The sequence below is a fragment of the Copadichromis virginalis genome, linkage group LG12, assembly GCF_057382275.1.
Source record: "Copadichromis virginalis isolate Kocher_CV1m ecotype Utaka linkage group LG12, C_Virginalis_male_GT1.1, whole genome shotgun sequence".
In the NCBI taxonomy this organism is placed as follows: Eukaryota; Metazoa; Chordata; class Actinopteri; order Cichliformes; family Cichlidae; genus Copadichromis; species Copadichromis virginalis.
In genome coordinates this window covers 36,191,535-36,210,862 of record NC_140629.1, presented here as the reverse complement: position 1 = coordinate 36,210,862, position 19,328 = coordinate 36,191,535, and the positions used below count along the sequence as shown (strand labels likewise).

General features: G+C 40.0%; 1 protein-coding gene and 1 long non-coding RNA gene across 2 annotated transcripts in view; both read left to right on the top strand.

Annotated features, from left to right (window-relative positions):
• LOC146697549 (uncharacterized) overlaps positions 1 to 19,328 on the top strand; it is a 52,674-nt gene that overhangs the window by 9,720 nt on the left and 23,626 nt on the right. The window lies entirely within an intron of this gene.
• Positions 10,878 to 16,264, top strand: LOC146697550 (putative G protein-coupled receptor 21). The gene has a single exon (XM_085476338.1). The coding sequence runs from the start codon at positions 11,769 to 11,771 to the stop codon at positions 12,837 to 12,839; it is 1,071 nt and encodes a 356-aa protein (XP_085332464.1). The 5' UTR covers positions 10,878 to 11,768; the 3' UTR covers positions 12,840 to 16,264.

Below are 19,328 nucleotides of genomic sequence, written 5' to 3'. Positions count from 1 at the left end.
GGTTATGGTAAAAACAATAGTCACACAACCTTTGGTCTCAAAGAGCCCTGTTTTGACCCCCAGAATCAGAGCAGAATCAGGAAAAAATGCTTTTAAATATGTGTTTTCTGTTTCCTGGAATAATCTGCCGTATGATCTGAAGCCATCACAAGTGATTACTGTGGAGGCGTTTTAGGACATTATAAAGAACTAAGGAAGCGGTCCTCTTTGTCATTGCTCTGGAAATTGCTCTCGTTCATAATATCTTATTCAGAATCAGAATCAGAATACTTTATTGATCCCTGGGGGAAATTATTTCATATGATCTGGATGTTGTGTTCACTCTGTGTCATGTGTTATTTTTTTTAATTTACGTTTATATTTGTTACAGTCTCTGCTGCTCTTCTGGTCAAATTAACCTTGAAAAATGGATTTTTAAGCCCAATGAGACTGGATAAAGGATTAGACTAGAGGGAATAGAACTGTTTATGTCTGTATCTTTGATTTTTAAGTTCAAGCTTGATGTAACTGTTACCGTGTTCTGGTGAGATGCTCGTTTTTCTCCTATCGCCAACTGTTTTGCTACTTGTCTTGTTACTAATTATGTTTATTAATAATTCAGGTCCTCAAACTTAATCTACTATATACTACTTTGTACATTTGCTGTGGTTTCACACATAACCATGTCTGTGGACATCACAATGAAATACTTTGGTAAATGGACTTCTTACATAGCACCCAAGGCACTTTATACAATGCCACCCATTCACCTATTCACTCTATGCATTCAGTGCTTTTATGTGCTTTCAAACTAACATTCACACTCCAATGGATGCATCAGAGAGCAACTTAGAGTTAGTATCTTGCCCAAAGATATGGAGACATCAAATCACCAACCTTCCGATCAGCAGATGACCTCCTCTACCTCCTGAGCTACAGCCATCCTTACTTTGATTGATTCTCAGTCAATGTCAATCTGTGAACTAAGATGATGCTACACTTGAACTTTTGGTAAAACTGGCTCATAAGATTAATATTGTCAGATGGGGCGACCATAGCTTAAGAAGTAGAGTGAGTTTTCTACCAATGGGATGGTTAAATCTAGCATACATGTCAAGATATCCTTGGGGAAGATAATGAAGCCTGAGTCAGGGTGCAAGTGCGACTATGTGTGACTAGGTGAACAAGACTTGCAGTAGAAAAGTGCTATAGCAGTAACAGTCTATTTACCATTTACTAAATTGAGGTCTTTGAAGTTGATGCAGAGAAATGCAATCGATTCCAGACAATGCTTGAGATTCCTCAAGGATATTGTGAAAAGCAAAGGTTTGTTCATCATATCGTTTGCACCATCTGAACCCTTCCGGCTGGAGTGCAATGCTGACTCTGGTCAGCTAATGTGGATGGAGAGGTCTAGGATGCCCTTCTTTGGTAGTTTTAATAACATGCCTTTCATGATTTTTACAGTTATGTAAAACTAAACTGAAAGTAGGTGTGATGAAACACTTTGGTTAGCTGAAATAAAAACAAACAAACAAAAAACTAGAATGCTGGGAAAAAAGTACTAGATTAAACAATAATGTGTATTAATAAGATTCAATTTAAAAACAGTACTGCAAATACCTTTAGTTTCAGTCTTTGGTCAGTTTGGTCAAAGGCTGGTGAGGCTTTGGTGTTTGTTTACTTCAGGATGAATACATGACCGCGAATCAGCTGGGTTTACACAGCATTGTTTTTGTTGTGAACCTCTAAAATCTGCCCCTGACAAGTAGGCTTCATATTCTAATAACTGAAAAAAGCTAAGGTAAACTAATAAAAGCTAAACTAAAATTAATAATGCATCGATATCCTGCTGTCTTAGTTAATTATAGGCCAATCTCCAACCTTCTTTTGATCTCAAGAATCCTTGAAAGAGTAGTTGTCAAACAGTTAACAGATCATTTTCAGAAGAATGGGTTATTTGAAGAGTTTCAGTCAGGATTCAGAGCTCATCACAGCACAACAAAAGCTTTAGGGAAGGTTGCAAATGATCTTCTTATGGCCTTGGACAGTGGACTCGTGTCTGTGCTTGTCCTGCTAGACCTTAGTGCAGCATTCGTTGAACATAATATTCTATTAAAGCGATTAGAGTATGCTGTAGATATTACAGGTACTGTGCTGCAGTGGTTTGTATCATTGTATCTATCTAATAGACTCCAATTTGTTCAATTAAATGGAGAGTCCTCTTTATACATTGAGGTTAATTATGGAGTTCCACAGGGTTCAGTGCTGGGACCAATTCTGTTTACATTATACACGCTTCCCTTAGGTAGTATCATCAGAAGACATAGCATACATTTTCACTGCTATGCAGATGACACCCAGCTCTATCTGTCCATGAAGCCAGATAACACACACAAATTAGTTAAACTGCAGGAATGTCTTAAGGACATAAATGCCTGGATGACCAAATTTTCTGCTTCCAAATTAAGATAAAGCTTAGGTTATTGTACTTGGCCCTAAAATCTTAGAAATATAGTATCTAACCAGATTCTTACTCTGGATGGCATTACCTTGGCCTCCAGTAAGACAATGAGGAACCTTGGAGTCATTTTTGACCAGGACATGTCCTTCAATGCACATATTAAACAAATATGTAAGACTGCTTTCTTCCATTTGAGCAACATCTCTAAAATTAGAAAAATCCTGTCTCAGAATGACGCTGAAAAATGAGTTCACGCATTTATTACTTCCAGGCTGGACTACTGTAATTCATTATTATCAGGATGTCCTAAAAACTCCCTGAAAAGCCTTCAGCTAATCCAAAATGCTGCAGCAAGAGTACTGACAGGGACTAGAAAGAGAGAGCATATTTCTCCTGTATTGGCTTCCTGTTAAATCCGGAATTGAATTCAAAATCCTGCTCCTCACATACAAGGTCTTAAATAATCAGGCCCCATCTTATCGTAATGACCTTGTAGTACCATATCAACCCATTAGAGTGCTTGGCTATCGCACTTGTAGGCTTACTTGTTGTTTCTAGAGTATTTAAAAGTACAGGGTGGGCCATTTATATGGATACACCGTAATAACATGGGAATGGTTGGTGATATTAAAGTCCTGTTTGTGGCACATTAGTATATGTGAGGGGGCAAACTCCTCAAGATGGGTGGTGACCATGGTGGCCATTTAGAAGTCGGCCATCTTGGATACAACTTTTGTTTTTTCAATAGGAAAAGGGCCATGTGACACATCAAACTTATTAATAATGTCACAAGAAAAACAATGGTGTGCTTGGTTTCAACATAACTTTATTCTTTCATGAGTTATTTACAAGTTTCTCTTGTTCACAACCATTGACATGTCGAAGAGGTTAACACGTGAGAAGCGGACCGAAATTGTGTTGATATCTAGTGAATGCAGTAACCGGGTCATTGCAGCAGATTTCAATGCAAGACACCCTACGAGACCACCCATCTCCCATGCTACAGTTAGCAAACTGCTTGCTAAGTTTCGTGAAACTGGTTCAGTGTTGGATTTGCCAAAATGTGGACGCAAGAAAACTTTCACTAATGAAGAAACATCAGTGGCTGTCCTAGCTTCATTCAGCAAGAGCTGCATGTCACTGGAGAGTGGCATTAGTCGAACATCCCTTCGGTGGATATTAGCTACTCACAAATGGTACCCTTACAAATTCCAGCTACTGCAGCATGACCCTCAGTTCACTCAGAAGATTTTGTTCAGTGATGAGGCAAACTTTTATGTGAATGGTGAAGTTAACAAACAAAACCACCGCTATTGGTCTGACACTAACCCACATTGGATGGATCCCTCCAAGACTGTTGGAACAACAAAAGTGATGGTTTGGTGTGGTATATGGGGTACAACGATAGTGGGTCCATTCTTCATCAATAGAAACTTCAAGGCCACTGGATATTTGAAATTGCTACATGATGATGTGTTTCCCTCTTTATGCACTGAAGCTGGCACGTTCCCGGAGTTTTTCCAGCAAGATGGTGCACCACCACATTATGGGTGCCAGGTCCGAGCAGTTCCTAGATGAACAGTTTCCTGGAAAGTGGATTGGTCGTTGTGGGCCAGTTGAATGGCCCCCAAGGTCTCCCGATCTGACCCCCTTAGACTTTTATCTTTGGAGTCATCTGAAGGCAATTGTCTATGGTGTGAAGATACGAGATGTGCAGCACCTGAAACTACGGATACTGGATGCCTGTGCTGGCATTTCTCCTGCGGTGTTGCTATCAGTGTGTGAAGAGTGGGAGAAGAGGGTTGCATTGACAATCCAACACAATGGGCAACACATTGAACACATTTTATAAGTGGTCAGAAACTTTTAAAAAACTCATGAAAGAATAAAGTTACATTGAAACCAAGCACACCATTGTTTTTCTTGTGACATTACCAATAAGTTTGATGTGTCACATGGCCCTCTTCCTATTGAAAAAAACAAAAGTTGTATCCAAGATGGCCGACTTCTAAATGGCCACCATGGTCACCACCCATCTTGAGGAGTTTGCCCCCTCACATATACTAATGTGCCACAAACAGGACTTTAATATCACCAACCATTCCCATGTTATTACGGTGTATCCATATAAATGGCCCACCCTGTACAACAGGCATCATTTCCTGTCGCAATGCTGGATGCACACATAAACAAGGCCAATAATCATCTCAGTGTATGCACAAGTAAACTTTCTTAGCCAAAGGCTCAGACTTGTCTAAACACTTTGTGACAAGTTTGTGTCATACAAATGGGACAACCATAATGTTGACATTTAAAGCACAGAAGCCCAACCCACCTGTGTCTGATTACGAAGGGCAGCCAATCAGAAGACAGTTGCTTTAAATGAGATGTTAGGAAACTTAAAACATCTTGTTTCTGACAGAGGGTGAACTGAGTAAAAGATAAATAATAATTAAATAATAATAATTTTCAGCTTTGAATCATGCATTGGTACTCTAGCAGACTCCAAGAATAAAAACATTAGCATGATAGGTCCTCATTAATCTGTATAATAAATCATTTGGGAATTGAAAAGAAGAATAGTCTTTTGCCGTATGTCTGTGACACTTTGAACTGCAAACAATGCTTCAGCCCTCTGCACTGGCCTTCTTGAGTATCATTAGAAAACAGCCTAACCACAGTGAAAGTCAGCACATACCCAGACTGTAAACTGATGAATATGCACAGCAATTAGGTCAACAAACAAGCTGACCCAGATTTAGATACACTTAGCAATAATTTACTCCCATTTGGTTTGTTTCTGTGATTATTTGAAATAACTGACTTGAAATGATTCATGTAAAAACTGTGATTATCTGGAAAGTTGGCTTGCACAATTTTCCAGAATCTCTAACAAAGAAGCCAATGAGTCCCAAGTTATCACAACCCATAGGCCACATGGGCCAGATTTCTAAGAAGTCTCTTGGGTTGAGGGCATTAACTGTCCGAATTATTAAAGAACATATCACATGAGGGCAACTTTGCACTTGTTGCTTACTGTGCCTTTCTGTCCCTGTACATGGTTCATGTCAAATTAAACAATTATCTGCAAAAAAGTTAACTTAAAAATATTAAAACACTGGAGTCTTTCTTTCTATCTTTCAGTTCTACCTTCACCTATCAGAGGGAGCAACTGAAGACCATGATTAACCTAAACATTCTGTCAAAATAAATATATTCCTTATGGTCAGTGCCTGCCAAAAAGGAAATGTATACACTGAGAAGATTAATCATAATAAGCAGCGTATGCCTTCCCTTCATCAGCTTAAAAAAAGGTTGTAAGGAGATGTTAAACAAGGGTGGATGAGAGGTAATGTACAAAGGTTGACCTAATTTTCCTGCCTCTGTTACAGCTCAAGTGCAGACTAAAAGGTCAGCTGCAGCAGGGGGTTACTCAGGAGTGATGTTTACCGCCACACTGCAGGGTCGTTAGGTTTTAAAAACAAGGTCAAAACTGGTATTGTGACTATCAAATAATACCACCACTGCCAATATAAGAAGATATATCTCCAGCCCCAGGATATGACAATGCACAAAGGATAAATCTAACAACAGAAGATGAGTAATGCCATCAAAAGTCTGCAGAAAAACAAGGCACCAGGCTCTGTTTGATACATGCAGAGAAGCATCCACGGACACAACAACTGTACTGACAGGCCTGTTCAATACAGAAAGAAGAACATCTATGAAGCCTGGTGCATATTTATGTTTTTTTGTAGTTTCTAATCAGTTTTTATTTACAGTGCTTAACAAATCCCCCACCAAATAGAACACCTCCCAATGTAGGGTGTCAAGCTACCCTAAATTAACAGTATTGGTAATTACTAAAACAATTTCTTATGTTTCTAGAATATGTATGTTTTTAATGCTAAAATATAATTACTCTTATCATCCAGTAATTTTCAAATTTACTATCTTACAAAAAAGCAGAGGGAAAAAGTAAAGCACATTACTGTTTTTTCAATTAAGATCCCAAATTACAGTTATTTGCTTGCATTCCTAAACATAAAAATTTGTTTTAGTGGTTGAAATTAAATTTCTGACTTCCTAGGAGAGGTCCAGTGTGCTGGCTCAAAATTGAGTATAAAAACATGACTTCAGCTTATTATCAGCCTAATAAATAAAAATATACTCAAAGTTTTGAACAAAGATGTTGACAGAATTCTTAATTATTTGAGTGGGTTTGTTTTTGGTTGTTTAGTTCTAAGACACTTTTAGGACAAATTTGTTACACAATGTTTTTGTATATTTTATTTTCAATTCAGTTGTGTTTCCATGAAACAATTTTCAATTCAACTCAGTTTTATTTATACAACACCAAAATAAATAAACTTCACCGAAATCACAACAACAGTTGCCTCAAGGCACTTTATATTGTAATGTAGACCCTATAACATTACATACATAGAAAACACCAACAATCATATGACCCCTATGAGCAAGCACTTTGGCAACAGTGGGAAGGAAAAACTCCCTTTTAACAGGAAGAAACCTCCGGCAGAACCAGGCTCAGGGATGGGCGGGGCCATCTGCTGCGACCAGTTGGGGTGAGAGAAGGAAGACAAGACAAAAGACATGCTGTGGAAGAGAGACAGAGATTAATAACAAATCTGATTCAGCAGAGAGGTCTATTAACACAGTGAGTGAGAAAGGTGACTGAAGCAGAAATACTCAATGCACATGTCCAAAACATCCCAGCCTTGCACTCTAATATTGTCTTCAAACTGCTAAACCTGAGCTATTCAATGATGTTCAATGTTCATCGTCTCCAAACCATCATAGCAGGTCTCATCAGTCTTGTAAACATTACGTAATATTACTGTTAATTGTTGAACTCCTATGCCTAATTCTTTCTCCTCTTGTTTATGCCAAGTGAGTAACTTGGATGCCGTTTCGGATCACATTATTCTCTCATATATCATAAATGCAATCAAAGTCTGTGCTGTTATGCAAGAAGTCCAGTTTTTTTTCCCCTCTGTATTGGTTGGGTAACCTGACAAAGAAGTGTAGTGTGTACTCTCCAACTATGAATCATGTTCATTTACCACTGTAGTTTTTTAAGTCTTTGATGGTGCTGTCCAACAGCAACTTTGCATTCATAATTAAAGAAAAATGTGCTGATGTTCAAATTGGCCTCCAGCGGGCTCAGGATAACAAGCTCTTTTTTTCCAAACAATCAGTCACAAGGTGGCTTTCCCCCGTCGGCCTGCCTGATGTTTACTGCTGTTGTGTTGACTTGGCAACACCCACGAGGCGCTGATGTCTGTGTTCACATTGATGTTTTACAACAACTTTACAACTGAGATAACGCGGGTGCTTATTCAGGTACCTCGATATTCAGCCTCACAAGTCTGGCAGATGTGGCACCTCTGACCCTTGACCTGGAAATGAAAGCAAAAATAGACACTAACATGGTGGCTAGTGCTCACCATATGGTACCAGGAAAACAAACAGTGTCTGAATGATGTCTCTGTTCCCCACCATTAGGCTGGAAGGAGCCGACATTCTTGCGGTGACCCCTCCAGTTCTTCCTGCACCAAATATCACAAGAGATGCTTTGGTTTGATGTGGTGAATCAGCAGACTATACCGTTTGGTAATGACGCATATAGGACATGGGCTTCTTATTTTATAGTACCGTAGCCTAAAAACAACTGAGCAAGTGTTGGTGTGACAGTTACAAGCAGCAAGGAGAATCTTAAAAAAGTGGAAAAGATTTTGTGGGTAAAACATTTCAAATATGCAGAGCAGTTACATTGTGTCCAAAATTTTATTTCCGTTTTTGTGACTTGGTGTGAGCAACAAAGAACTAAAAGGTGAGGGCAGCCTAGGAGTTTAACATGAAACCAGGATTGGACTTTCCAGATTCCATAATGCACAGTGTGTGGCTCAAACAGTAAAACCTCAGTAGTGCTCAGGTGAGAATGAAACAGTCATTTCCAGGATGAAGGCACATTTATGTCTCATTAACAGAAACAACTTTAGGAAAGAAAACATTACAGATGAGATGAAGAAATATCTTTCCAAATGTGCACTTATATTCTACTCTAATTCTATTCTTCTCTAATGTCAGGTGTGGTATTTCGTCTGGTTTGCTATCCTCGTGGGGGCGTCCCATTGACATAATGCTTTCCCTAGCCGCTTACCCTAACCCTAGCCATCATAAAAGGAATGCCTATCACTTACAATTGGGTTATGGTTAGGTGTAGGGTAACCCGGACATTAAAAACACATTTTAAGTGGGAAAAATGTCTTCAACCTCGTGGAGACCTGGAGTTTGGTCCCCACCAGTATAGTAAATTTCAGATTTTGGTCCCCACCAAGATAGTAAGAAAACGCACACGCACACTCTTCTGCGTTGCAAATGTTGCTTATATGTGAACTCTAAGAGTAATGATAATTTACAAAAGGCTGCCAAACAATTAATTCAGATTATCTTTCATACATACTGACTGTTTTTAACTTTGTGGGTTAACTAGTTGATTAGTTTGTTTTCTGAATGCTTAAGCAGATAGTAGAGCTGCGCCAGAATATTTGGATATTGCTTCACTTGTCTTTGTATTCTCTTTTGGTGCTTTATACCATATCAGTTTGTGTTCTTGATATTCCGCTCACACAGCAGACATCATCAGAGTAAGTTCACTTAAATTTTGCCAAATTAGTAATTTTATAGGACTTTTTAAAAATATACCTTTTGATTAAATATAAACAATAATTTAAGTGTAAAATAAAATGTAAAGAGTTTTATGACTAAAATGAATTCTGATTTAGAGCTGGATTCAGATTTTCTGAAATGCTATTGTAATTTCTGTGTTTTGGGTCCAAAAAATCAGGTCTATTGTGCTTCACCTTTTTCCATGCCGGTCTTTATTCCTTTCTCTTGCATCCCTATTTTCCTTTCATCTTTTCCTGTGTTTGTTCTACATTTAGCATGTGCATCTGTAGAAATTTTAATCATCCATTAGAAACTGTCTTGTGTGTTGTTTACACACATTTATGCTTGCAGTGCCTCTGAGCACATATGTAGTTCATATGTGATCGGTGTAGCTGCTGGGGAGAGTGCGGAGTGCATGTGGTTGGGTTGAGTATGGTCTCTGTACAGAGGGGATCCTGCTTGATGTTTATTGGGTAGCAGATGTGGAAGGGGGAGGAGCTCCCTGTTAGGAGCAAAATGGAGGTCCATGAAAATGAAGCTTACAGAGAACTGCAGGGGGGTTAGAGTAATGCTGAAAGGGACCCAAAGGAAGAAAGAGAGCAGAGAAAGATGTTTAGAGAAAATGAAGACTGTAATGAATAATTTATGCTTCAAAAGAACTTCATTATATGTCACAAAGCAGTTCTTACAGCAATAGGAGGGTCCAACCCAGTACTAGCCAGGTGCGATTAATGAAGTGGTCAGTGAGTGTATATTGTAGCATTAAATTGTTTAAACAGTGCAGCAGTGAGTACCTTGACTTATTCGGCAGTGCCAGTGTTAAAATGATGAGCTTTAGTGTCTGTAGCAAAAACTTGGACTGCATAACAAAGGTGGATGTTACCCAGTTGTTGTGTCTGGAGTTATTATTTTAAATGTTGGCAGCTTCACCTGCTGCTAAGCTGCTTTTTATTTATAAAGCAAAAACCTTTGGGTGGTCTTTACTGAAAGCCTAAATATGTGCCTATTACTTCCTTCAATAAAATTAAAAAGAAGCAACACTACAAGCCAAACTCTTAGTTGAAGCAGGTCACCACTTGGCAGTCATCTTATGATGGGTTTTGTTCTCTTAATTTGGAGTTTATTTCAAAACTTCAAATTAAGAGCAAAATAAGCTTTTAACAAACCCGCTACCCTCTGGAAGTTAATCGTCCGTTTCCCGTTACTGTGTTTTCTCTTATGACACGTCTGCCACAAACACTGTTAAAAGATCTCCCTCGGTGACTCGCATTAGCGGATGTGAAGTCTATCAAGCAGCCATGCAATCAAAGTCTCACAACCTTAATTTCAAGCATCAACAAAATCCAATAGATGCCTTACAAAACAAATGATCCTCACACCGATGTAATTTGCACCAGGCCATAATCATGATTTCTGCTTAACATTTGTGAGTTTCTTATGGATTTTAGATATTTTCTTGTGTATATATAATAAATTTCAATTGCTCTGAAGCTTATTTAAAAACTTTTCCTTCTCAGTTCTGTAATTGTGGTACAGTAAGAGTGGGGACACTGGGAGGCAGAAAGAAGTAAAAAATTTAAACGGACAGAGGAGGAGGAGGGGAAGCGAAGTGTGTGTGTGTGTGTGTGTGAGAGAGAGAGAGTGAAATGAGTGGAAAGGGAAGGAAAGTGTGTGTGTGTGTTAGAGCGAGAGAGAGAGAGCGAGTGAGTGAAGGGGGAGGAGAGGAAAGCAGCAGCAGTGGCAGCGCTGCATCATCACTGTATCGCCACTACAGCAGAAAGGAGAAGCAGTTCACCGTCTACCTCCTTCATCTCTCTCTGTCTCTCACACTCATGACTACACATCTCTCCATCTTCACACACACACTGGAAGTCGATCAGCCGCCACTGAGCCTGACAAGAAGAGCTCCCAGTGACATTATCCATCACCTTTGGATGTTTGCCCTGCCTGCCTCCAGGATTCCAGGACACTGTCTGCTCATGAAAATCTGTGTTTTAATGACCCGCGGATGAGGCGTCTACCTTCAGATGTGCCGTTTGATTGGACCGCCTTGACTTTCTTTGCTGAGGAAGCATTCAGTGCCGGCACACAGAAGCTGCTGGGAATTTTGGGATCGTTTTCCTCTCCCTGTTTTTACCCTTTTGCCGGCATTTGAAGAGTGCCAGTGGATGGCTCTTTTTATTTATTTTTTCAATGTTTGAATTGTTTGGTTCCTGCCCGCTGGAGAACAGTGCTTACCTCGGGATTTGTAGTCAAGGGAGGGGGGTATGATAAACAGCTGTGTGGGGGGGAGGACGGGTTGCACTGCACCACTAGACGGGCATCTCTTGTCCTACATTGGGACATTTTTTTTCTGCCTCTCGAGGTTGCACACATGCACATATTTCACCCCCAGCAGCAGCAGCAGTGGCTGGCTGCGTTTTGCATGCACCGATGGATTACTGCTACTTTAAGGACAGGCTCGCTGCCCGCTGAGGGAGAAAAGATGCTGATATAGAAGAACAGGGGCATGCTTTGTTTTTGGAGCTGCAACTTCAGGGTTAAAAAAATAAAGAGACTTGGATGACAGGATGATGGCTGCGTTGAGCTGAAACTGCCCCCTTCTCCTCCCTTCCTCTTCTCCAGTCCAAACATGAACTCTTCCTCTGATGCGAACCAAAGCGGCTCTCCCTCGTTCTGCCTGCTGGGCTCCATGGGTTACTCCCACAGCATGGATACCTGCGTGCTGGAGGTGGTTGTCATCCTCTTCCTCACTGTGCTCATCATCGCTGGCAACCTGGTGGTGATCTTTGTCTTCCATTGTGCCCCGCTGCTGCACCACCACACCACCAGCCACTTTATCCAAACCATGGCGTACGCTGATCTGCTGGTGGGCGTCAGCTGCCTCGTGCCCTCGATGTCCCTCCTCCACTACCTTCGAGGCCTGAATGAGGAGCTCACCTGCAAGGGATTCGGCTACATGGTTTCTGTGCTGAAGAGTGTTTCCATGGCCTCGCTAGCTTGCATCAGCGTGGACCGCTACATCGCCATCACACGACCGCTGTCGTACACCACGCTGGTCACCCCATGCCGCCTGAGGGTGTGCATTGTGCTCATTTGGGTTTACTCTGCTTTGATTTTCCTGCCATCGTTTTTCCGCTGGGGGAAACCAGGTTATCATGGGGACATATTTAAGTGGTGCGCACTCTCTTGGAAAACCAACCCGGCATTTAGCACCTTCATTGTGGCGCTGCTCTACGCACCAGCTGCACTTACTGTCTGCTTCACCTATGGGAGTATATTCCGGATCTGCCGGCAGCATACAAGGGAGATCTCCCAACGCCAAGCCCGCTTCAGCCCGCAGACCGAGGGTGATAAAGGTGAGCGGGGAGAGCGTTGCGAAGGCTGCCCGGACAAACGCTATGCCATGGTGCTCTTCCGCATCACCAGTGTCTTCTATGTGCTGTGGATGCCGTACATCCTCTACTTCCTCCTAGAGAGCGCCGGCCTATATCACCACGAGGTGGCGTCCTTCCTCACAACATGGCTGGCAATCAGCAACAGCTTCTGTAATTGTCTCATCTACAGCCTCTCCAACAGCGTCTTCCGTAAAGGTCTCGGCCGCCTCTTTAGCCCACTGTTTCCTTCCTGCCATGGCTGCACGGAGGCCAAAAAGGCTCCAGCCCCCGTCAGCCTGAGACCAGATCCCCGATGCCAAGTGTGAGCTCTGATGAGCTTTGACTAGGATGGATTCGCTCCGGTCGCTTTGGAGGCATCGGCCCCCTGTGTGTGCTTTGCTCTCTACTGTGTAGCATGACACAGGTCTTTTTGGTCCTGCGGTGAGCACAGGGAGGCGCTTGTGCAGAAGCTTTCTGGCCGTTTTAAGAGGATGATTTTTGTGGAAAAAGGAGGCTGTGTCATTCCTGCTGGGACTTTCTCAAATTCTCTCTGTGTGATTCTGCTCTTTCATGGCTGCAGGCTGATGACACAGAGATAATAAGTTTGATACTGATGAAGAAAGTTCAGAGGATTTGATAAACAATGACTCCCAAATGCAAAAAAGTATAGCACATGTGAGCTGGGCTGCCCAATCCACTGAGATGCAAAAAATAATTTATTAATCTTTTCAAGCCTGACTGTAAATCTGTAATTTGTCTTGGTTCTTTCAGGGTGGAAGTATGTGTTGCAAAAAATGTTAAAACACTTGAAGCAGACTTCTGATCTGTTTCCTTTGGGGAACTCCAGATGCCAACGAGTGTAGGAAAAATCATTCACCTTAAAATCGTCACTTCATCGGCTCGTGTGTGGGTTCAAAATGCACAACAGATGGACTTATTTCCCAGAGATTAAGAAGATTTAGGAGCTTGTGTGTGTTTTATCAAGAGGATTTTTCTCTCTGGTGTTAGTGAGAAGCTCAAAATCTGAAAACGCATCGGATTTCACATGAAAAAGTTAGCATTACTTTTTAAACATGGCCTGGAAAGTTTTTCTGCCAGCAGACAAGAATCCTTGTTAAAGAAACAATAGATGATATGATTTATTCTTGTGTTTCATCCTCAGGTTTATCAGCGGTTCTTTTTGTAAGCCTCTGTGCTGTCTGCCTTTGATCTCAGCTGACAGAGCACAGGTCTTTTAAATCAAAAGGCACATTGTAAGGTAATCAGCTCATGACTTGTAGTGCAGTCGGTGTCGATAATGAATCAGCTGTCTGTCAGGATCCTAACATCTGGTTTCAGCTAACTTTATTTCTCGTGTTTCTGCCCTCTTCCAGCAAGAGGGATATCACCCAGCTTTACGAGCCCGACCTCGCCGTGTCAGGGGTCAAAGCCTGTTTCTGAGAGCCAATGAGTGTGTTTCTATTTTTTCTGTTTTTTGTTCTTTGGTTTCATGTAAATACACGTAGAGTATCAATATTTAAACAATGGCTAACTTCGGGGGTTTTATTAATTTATTGTAGACCTGCGGGATACCAGATGATCTTGTGGATCAGTAGAAGCCTTTTAAGATTATTTATTTGCCACAGAGGTCTGACATGCTGCACCTCCGGATTGGAGCCATTTAAATAAAAAATAATTTAGTGTTGAGTAGAAGGCAAAGCATTTCTTTGTATGCTGCGTTTAAAAACTCGCAGGACTTGTTTTTAAAGTCACAATGAAATTTCTGAAAGCATCTTGACAATTTGACTTTATTGTAGTTGGACAAAGAAGAGGGAATGGGATAGGTTTAATAATGATAGGAAGGTGCCGGTAATTTACCCATTTTCCCACGTGTTTGCTATTTGCCAGTGACCATTAAACAACAGAAGTAGAAGGATGGGTTGGGTGTCACAGTGACTTGCACAAGTAGGATGGATATGCAAAGTGGAAGGTGACTGCAGTCTTCAAAAACTTTTAAAGAATAAACAAAAACTCATCGATGGTCTTGATGAACATTTGCACAGAATTCTGGGAACCTGTTCCTTTACTTGTCAGTCATTTCAGAGCAGGTGAGTGGGTGGGTGATCTTTGGAGAACAGCTGAATGTGGAAGTGTTGTTGTAAAGTCATTTTGCTTCATATGCCACCCCTAGATGGCAAAAAACAAACAAAAAAAACATTACAAGTATTTCATGCATAAGAGTATTAGACCAGAAGCCACACATGTTTACTTACTGTCTTTCTGGGATTTAGCTGGTTTGTTCTCAAAGGTAGAATCAAACTTTTTCAAGTTTTTTATCATATGCATTTAAAAGAAATGTATGTTTTCATGAAAATTGCTTGCAAAACTGAATGAAAATCCAAACTGCACTGGCTGTACTTGGCTATAGTTCGTAGTGTTTTTTGTTTTTTTTTGTTTTAATTAATTTATTGGCTCATTTAGAAGAGCTCACATTAATAAACAGAGCTTTAAATGAGCCAAAATGAGGGTGTGCCATGTACTGCATTCTTTGTGAATGAGAAACTACACGAGTGTTCAAACAAGCTAGCCACAGTTTGTATTAGCAAGTGCTTTTACTGTGTTTATTTGAATAGTGTCCGGTGCTGTTAATAACCTCAGATGCCGAACGAAACAGGCCTTTTATTTAAAGCAAGCACAAAGAAAGGCAAGCTTTTATTTCTCTTTTTCTCCAGCATAAGTGATGGTTTTCAGGTAACAACTGTTTCAACTGAAATACAACGTTGCCTTAAGCTAATAGGAAGTAATAACTCTCTTATTGGGCAGAAGTGTGAAATCATATTGAGCTTTTCCTCTTTTTATAATGCACACATTTGTGTAAATGTGAATGGTTGTCAAACCCAGTATCCACCCCACCAACAGTATATGAACCAAAACCTTAAATATGATAGAGAATAAATCATAACATACATATAACACCTGGGGATACTTTAATTTGAAATAGTTACAATAAAAGTCTGTCCATTTCTTAACAAGCCTTTTACTTTGAAATATTTGCAGTTATACTCGAGCAGTAACCCCACAAAGCTAAAACATGAAGTCACATTCCTGTAATGGCTCATTGTAAATTTGAAACAGTAACGAGAATAACACCATCGACAGAATGCAAAATGGTTTCCTGGACACATTTGTTTCATGTAATTTGTACCACAAGATCCTTTCTTGAGCGAATCGGACCACAAATAGAAGCTAAAGCATTTGAAAGCTTCTGAAAGATTCTTGTCACGAACATCAACAGCTGTCAGATAGAAACTGTGCTCATGCAAAGAAAAGAAATCAAAATAGCACCAAAAAAATAAAATGTAAAAGTAGCTTTCACTGCTGGAGACGGTTCTTAAAGTAAAGGAGAAATGATGATGCTGAATTGGAAAACTGTCTGAGATACTGGAATGGGCCAAGCTGTTAATGCTAATGTTTGCCAGTTGCTAATTTTGTAATATGGTTGCAAAAAAGGTTGTTAAACATGGCTCCGGGCACGAAATTTCACTTGATCCAGAGATGCTACATAGCTGCTCTCCACCTCTGTGCACAGGGGAGCAAGGAGTTTATTTCTCACTTTCAGCTCGAAGATAAAGACCTTAATAGTTAGAGCACACCGAGTCACGATTATCAATGTTCACATAAAGCACTGGATTATTTAGCCTGCTGTGATTACTTACTGGTCACAGGTGGTTTTAAGTAACTGCATTTTCCATTTGTCTCGATTCTTTTTTTTTTTTTTTTTTTTTTTTTTTTTCTTTTTTTTTTAATAAACTTTAGGACTGTTGTCATGTGTAATCAAAGATAACAGTAGGCCTAATAAGATACTTGCTTGACAGTAGCTTTATAGGTTGTATCTCTTGTCTGTTAAAAACCTCAGCCACCTCCCAGTAATAATACAGTTGCTGCATATGCATGCAATTACTTGGTGATCAGTTTTCTTAAGTGCTTCTCAGCCTCCATAGAGTGAGGTGCAGGGAGCAGTCTAACACAGAGAGGCATGTCTGTGGCAAGTTTAAAATCACTAGTTAACACATAAAGCCCACCTTTGGACTGTGAGGGAGCATGCAGACTACACAGGTAGGCCTCTAGCTGACCAGGAAATTTGAACCCAGAACTGCCAGTAAGACAATACTGCAGCGCCTCAATTTCAGAATCAATTTGCAAACTTTAATAACTTTATGATCTTACAAATTCTGATTAGAATTAGCTCCTGTAACGTTAATTTGTACAGCTGCTTGATTCATTGAACTCACCCTAAGCTGTGTATGCAGAGTTGGTGCCTTTAAGAATGTTTGTAATGGAATAATCTGACAAATGATATAGTTTGCAGACTGTCCAAGAAGTTTGTGCTTCAGTTGTGGTGAGATTCTAGCATTTTATTTGTCTGTTAATTAACACTAATTAGCAGGTGTCTGTGTTTACCGCTCTACCCCGACTCCCAAATAGAATCACTCCAGGCTCAAGAGTTAGTCTTAACATGCAGACCCAAAAAAACTGAGTCCCTATGGTTGTATCCATCGTATATTTATAGTCTAAACTTCAGCTTGCCTGCTGTTTTTGAGTAAATGTGCTGTGTGTAATTGACAAATAACATTTTTCTGAAGAAACATGCTCTTAATAATACTTTAGTTCACATATACTCTGAGTATACATGCGGTTTTATTGTCTTTGATGTCTTAAATATTTTTATGTCCATTTGGTCGTTTTACTGTTAATTATGTTCTCACAGTGTGCATGGAAATAAATGAGAACTATAAAATGTTTCAACGAGAGAAACGTGACACTGTTAAAATCATTATCATTACTACTCTTTTTATTTCATTGTGACTTTAACCAGTGTTTAGTTTTCCCAATAGAAACACAAACATGCCTTTTCACCACGGGGGCTGAGGCGCCAGAGGTCAGACTGATGTCAGGGTTCAGGGTTCAGCTGCAGGACTTTCTGGAGACGTCCCTGAGATGTTCTGTTTAGATTTTTAGCACATTTTTCTGTGTCGTGCTATTTCGTGGCGTTCTGTCTACAGAATCTGCTTTGAAATGTAAAATGTTGACATGTCGGACGCTCCGGTTTATTTATTGCAAAGGATGCTTCATCGTCAGACTTTACCTGCATGATTCTGGTTCAGTCTGGATCAGTGCGTCTGTCTCATGATGCTACTGAGAGAAATTTACTGACTGTGCTTCTTGTCTTCTAAATACTGTTGCATAACACAGATGGCTCACTCTGTTTTTTGATGATGGCAACGAGTTCAGGAAACAGGAATGACCTTCTCCTTTTCCTGCTGTCAGGAAAAGATCACATTCATCTGCCAAAAGTGACATTTTTGTCATTAGAAGTCGTATGATTACGTTGACGAGTTCCATGTGCAAAAAACAGATATGTTAATAACATGCAGATCTTTTGAAGTCCTGATATTTTCCTTGAAAGCCTCGCAGTGCTGCTCATCTGTGGGAGTGGGTGTGATGCAACTTCCAGCTTCCCCTCGAACAACAAATCACTAGTGGTAGCAGAAAAAAATCTGAATGAAGGGCTTTTAATGTTGTTACTCTGGTTGAACTGTTTGCTTCTCAGCTTGTGACCCGAACTTTGAAAACCTGCTGAACATTATTGTAAATAGAGGTGTAATTGTCTGATTATTAAAAAGAGATTTTCTGTTTATGTGGTTTGGGATTGATTCGATATGCAAAATCCTTTAAATGCTCCATATTGTAGTAATGTTGGAAAAATCTAAGCTAGCTGAGGTTAGTTATTAGTTCCTTAACAACTGTGAACGAAGCATTGGAGTGCAACTGGAGAGCAACCAGTTTATTCAAGGTTTTCATTTTCGGGTTGAACTTCCTGCCACCATCCAAAAGTCCACTAGACTGTATCTTCAGCACAAATGATTCTATCTGTCTATATATAGTATATGCACTGCATATTATGACATTCTTTGAACTGCACTACTAGTGCAGTAGGAAAGCCTTTACTGGATGCAATATGCTGCAATTTTATGGTTTTACAACAGATTTGGTATAAAGAGTAAGAAATTCAAACGTTGCACAGCGAGCCATCTATCTTCTCACCGGATGACTTTGCAAAGTTTGAAAACTGCACAGAAATGACCAGTAATTTACTTTTTTAGAAATAAATTGCACTACCATTATATAAAGAAATAATACATAAGCAAATTTTTAGTTTACTTTTTATTCTACATGTGGAGTATTTGGACCTTCTTTTTTTTTTAAGAGACACTTGAACTTGCACTGTTCATATAAACAACAGACTGAAGAAATGTGGAAAATGTGGAAAAACTGCACTTATTAACCTGTTTTGAGAATAATATTTGCTTTACATTAAAAGTTGTAGCTCTTGTCTGTTTAAAAAGAAATAATCTCTGGTGCTTGTGCTCTGCCAACTTAACTGAATGTGACACACACTTAATACTTGTCTCCCAAACTGATAACTTTGGAATCTCAGACCATCTAATCATTAGTTTTCTTAACTGCTTCTGGCTGGAATCTCTCCCAGCTCCCGGAGTGAGGTGCAGGGAGCAGTCCATCACACGACTAACACGGAGAGGCTCATAAAAAGCAGACTTTTGGACTGCGGGGGAGCATGCAAGCTGCATACATATATGCTATGTTTGGTATACATCTTTTTTTTTCTTGCTAAAATTAATAATTTAGTATCATAGAGTGATAATGTTAGTAAAGCAGAAAGCTACTCGTAGTCAGCCAGCTATCACTTTCATTTCATTTCAGTTCAATTCAGTTCAATTTTATTTATATAGCACCAAATCATAACAACAGTCGCC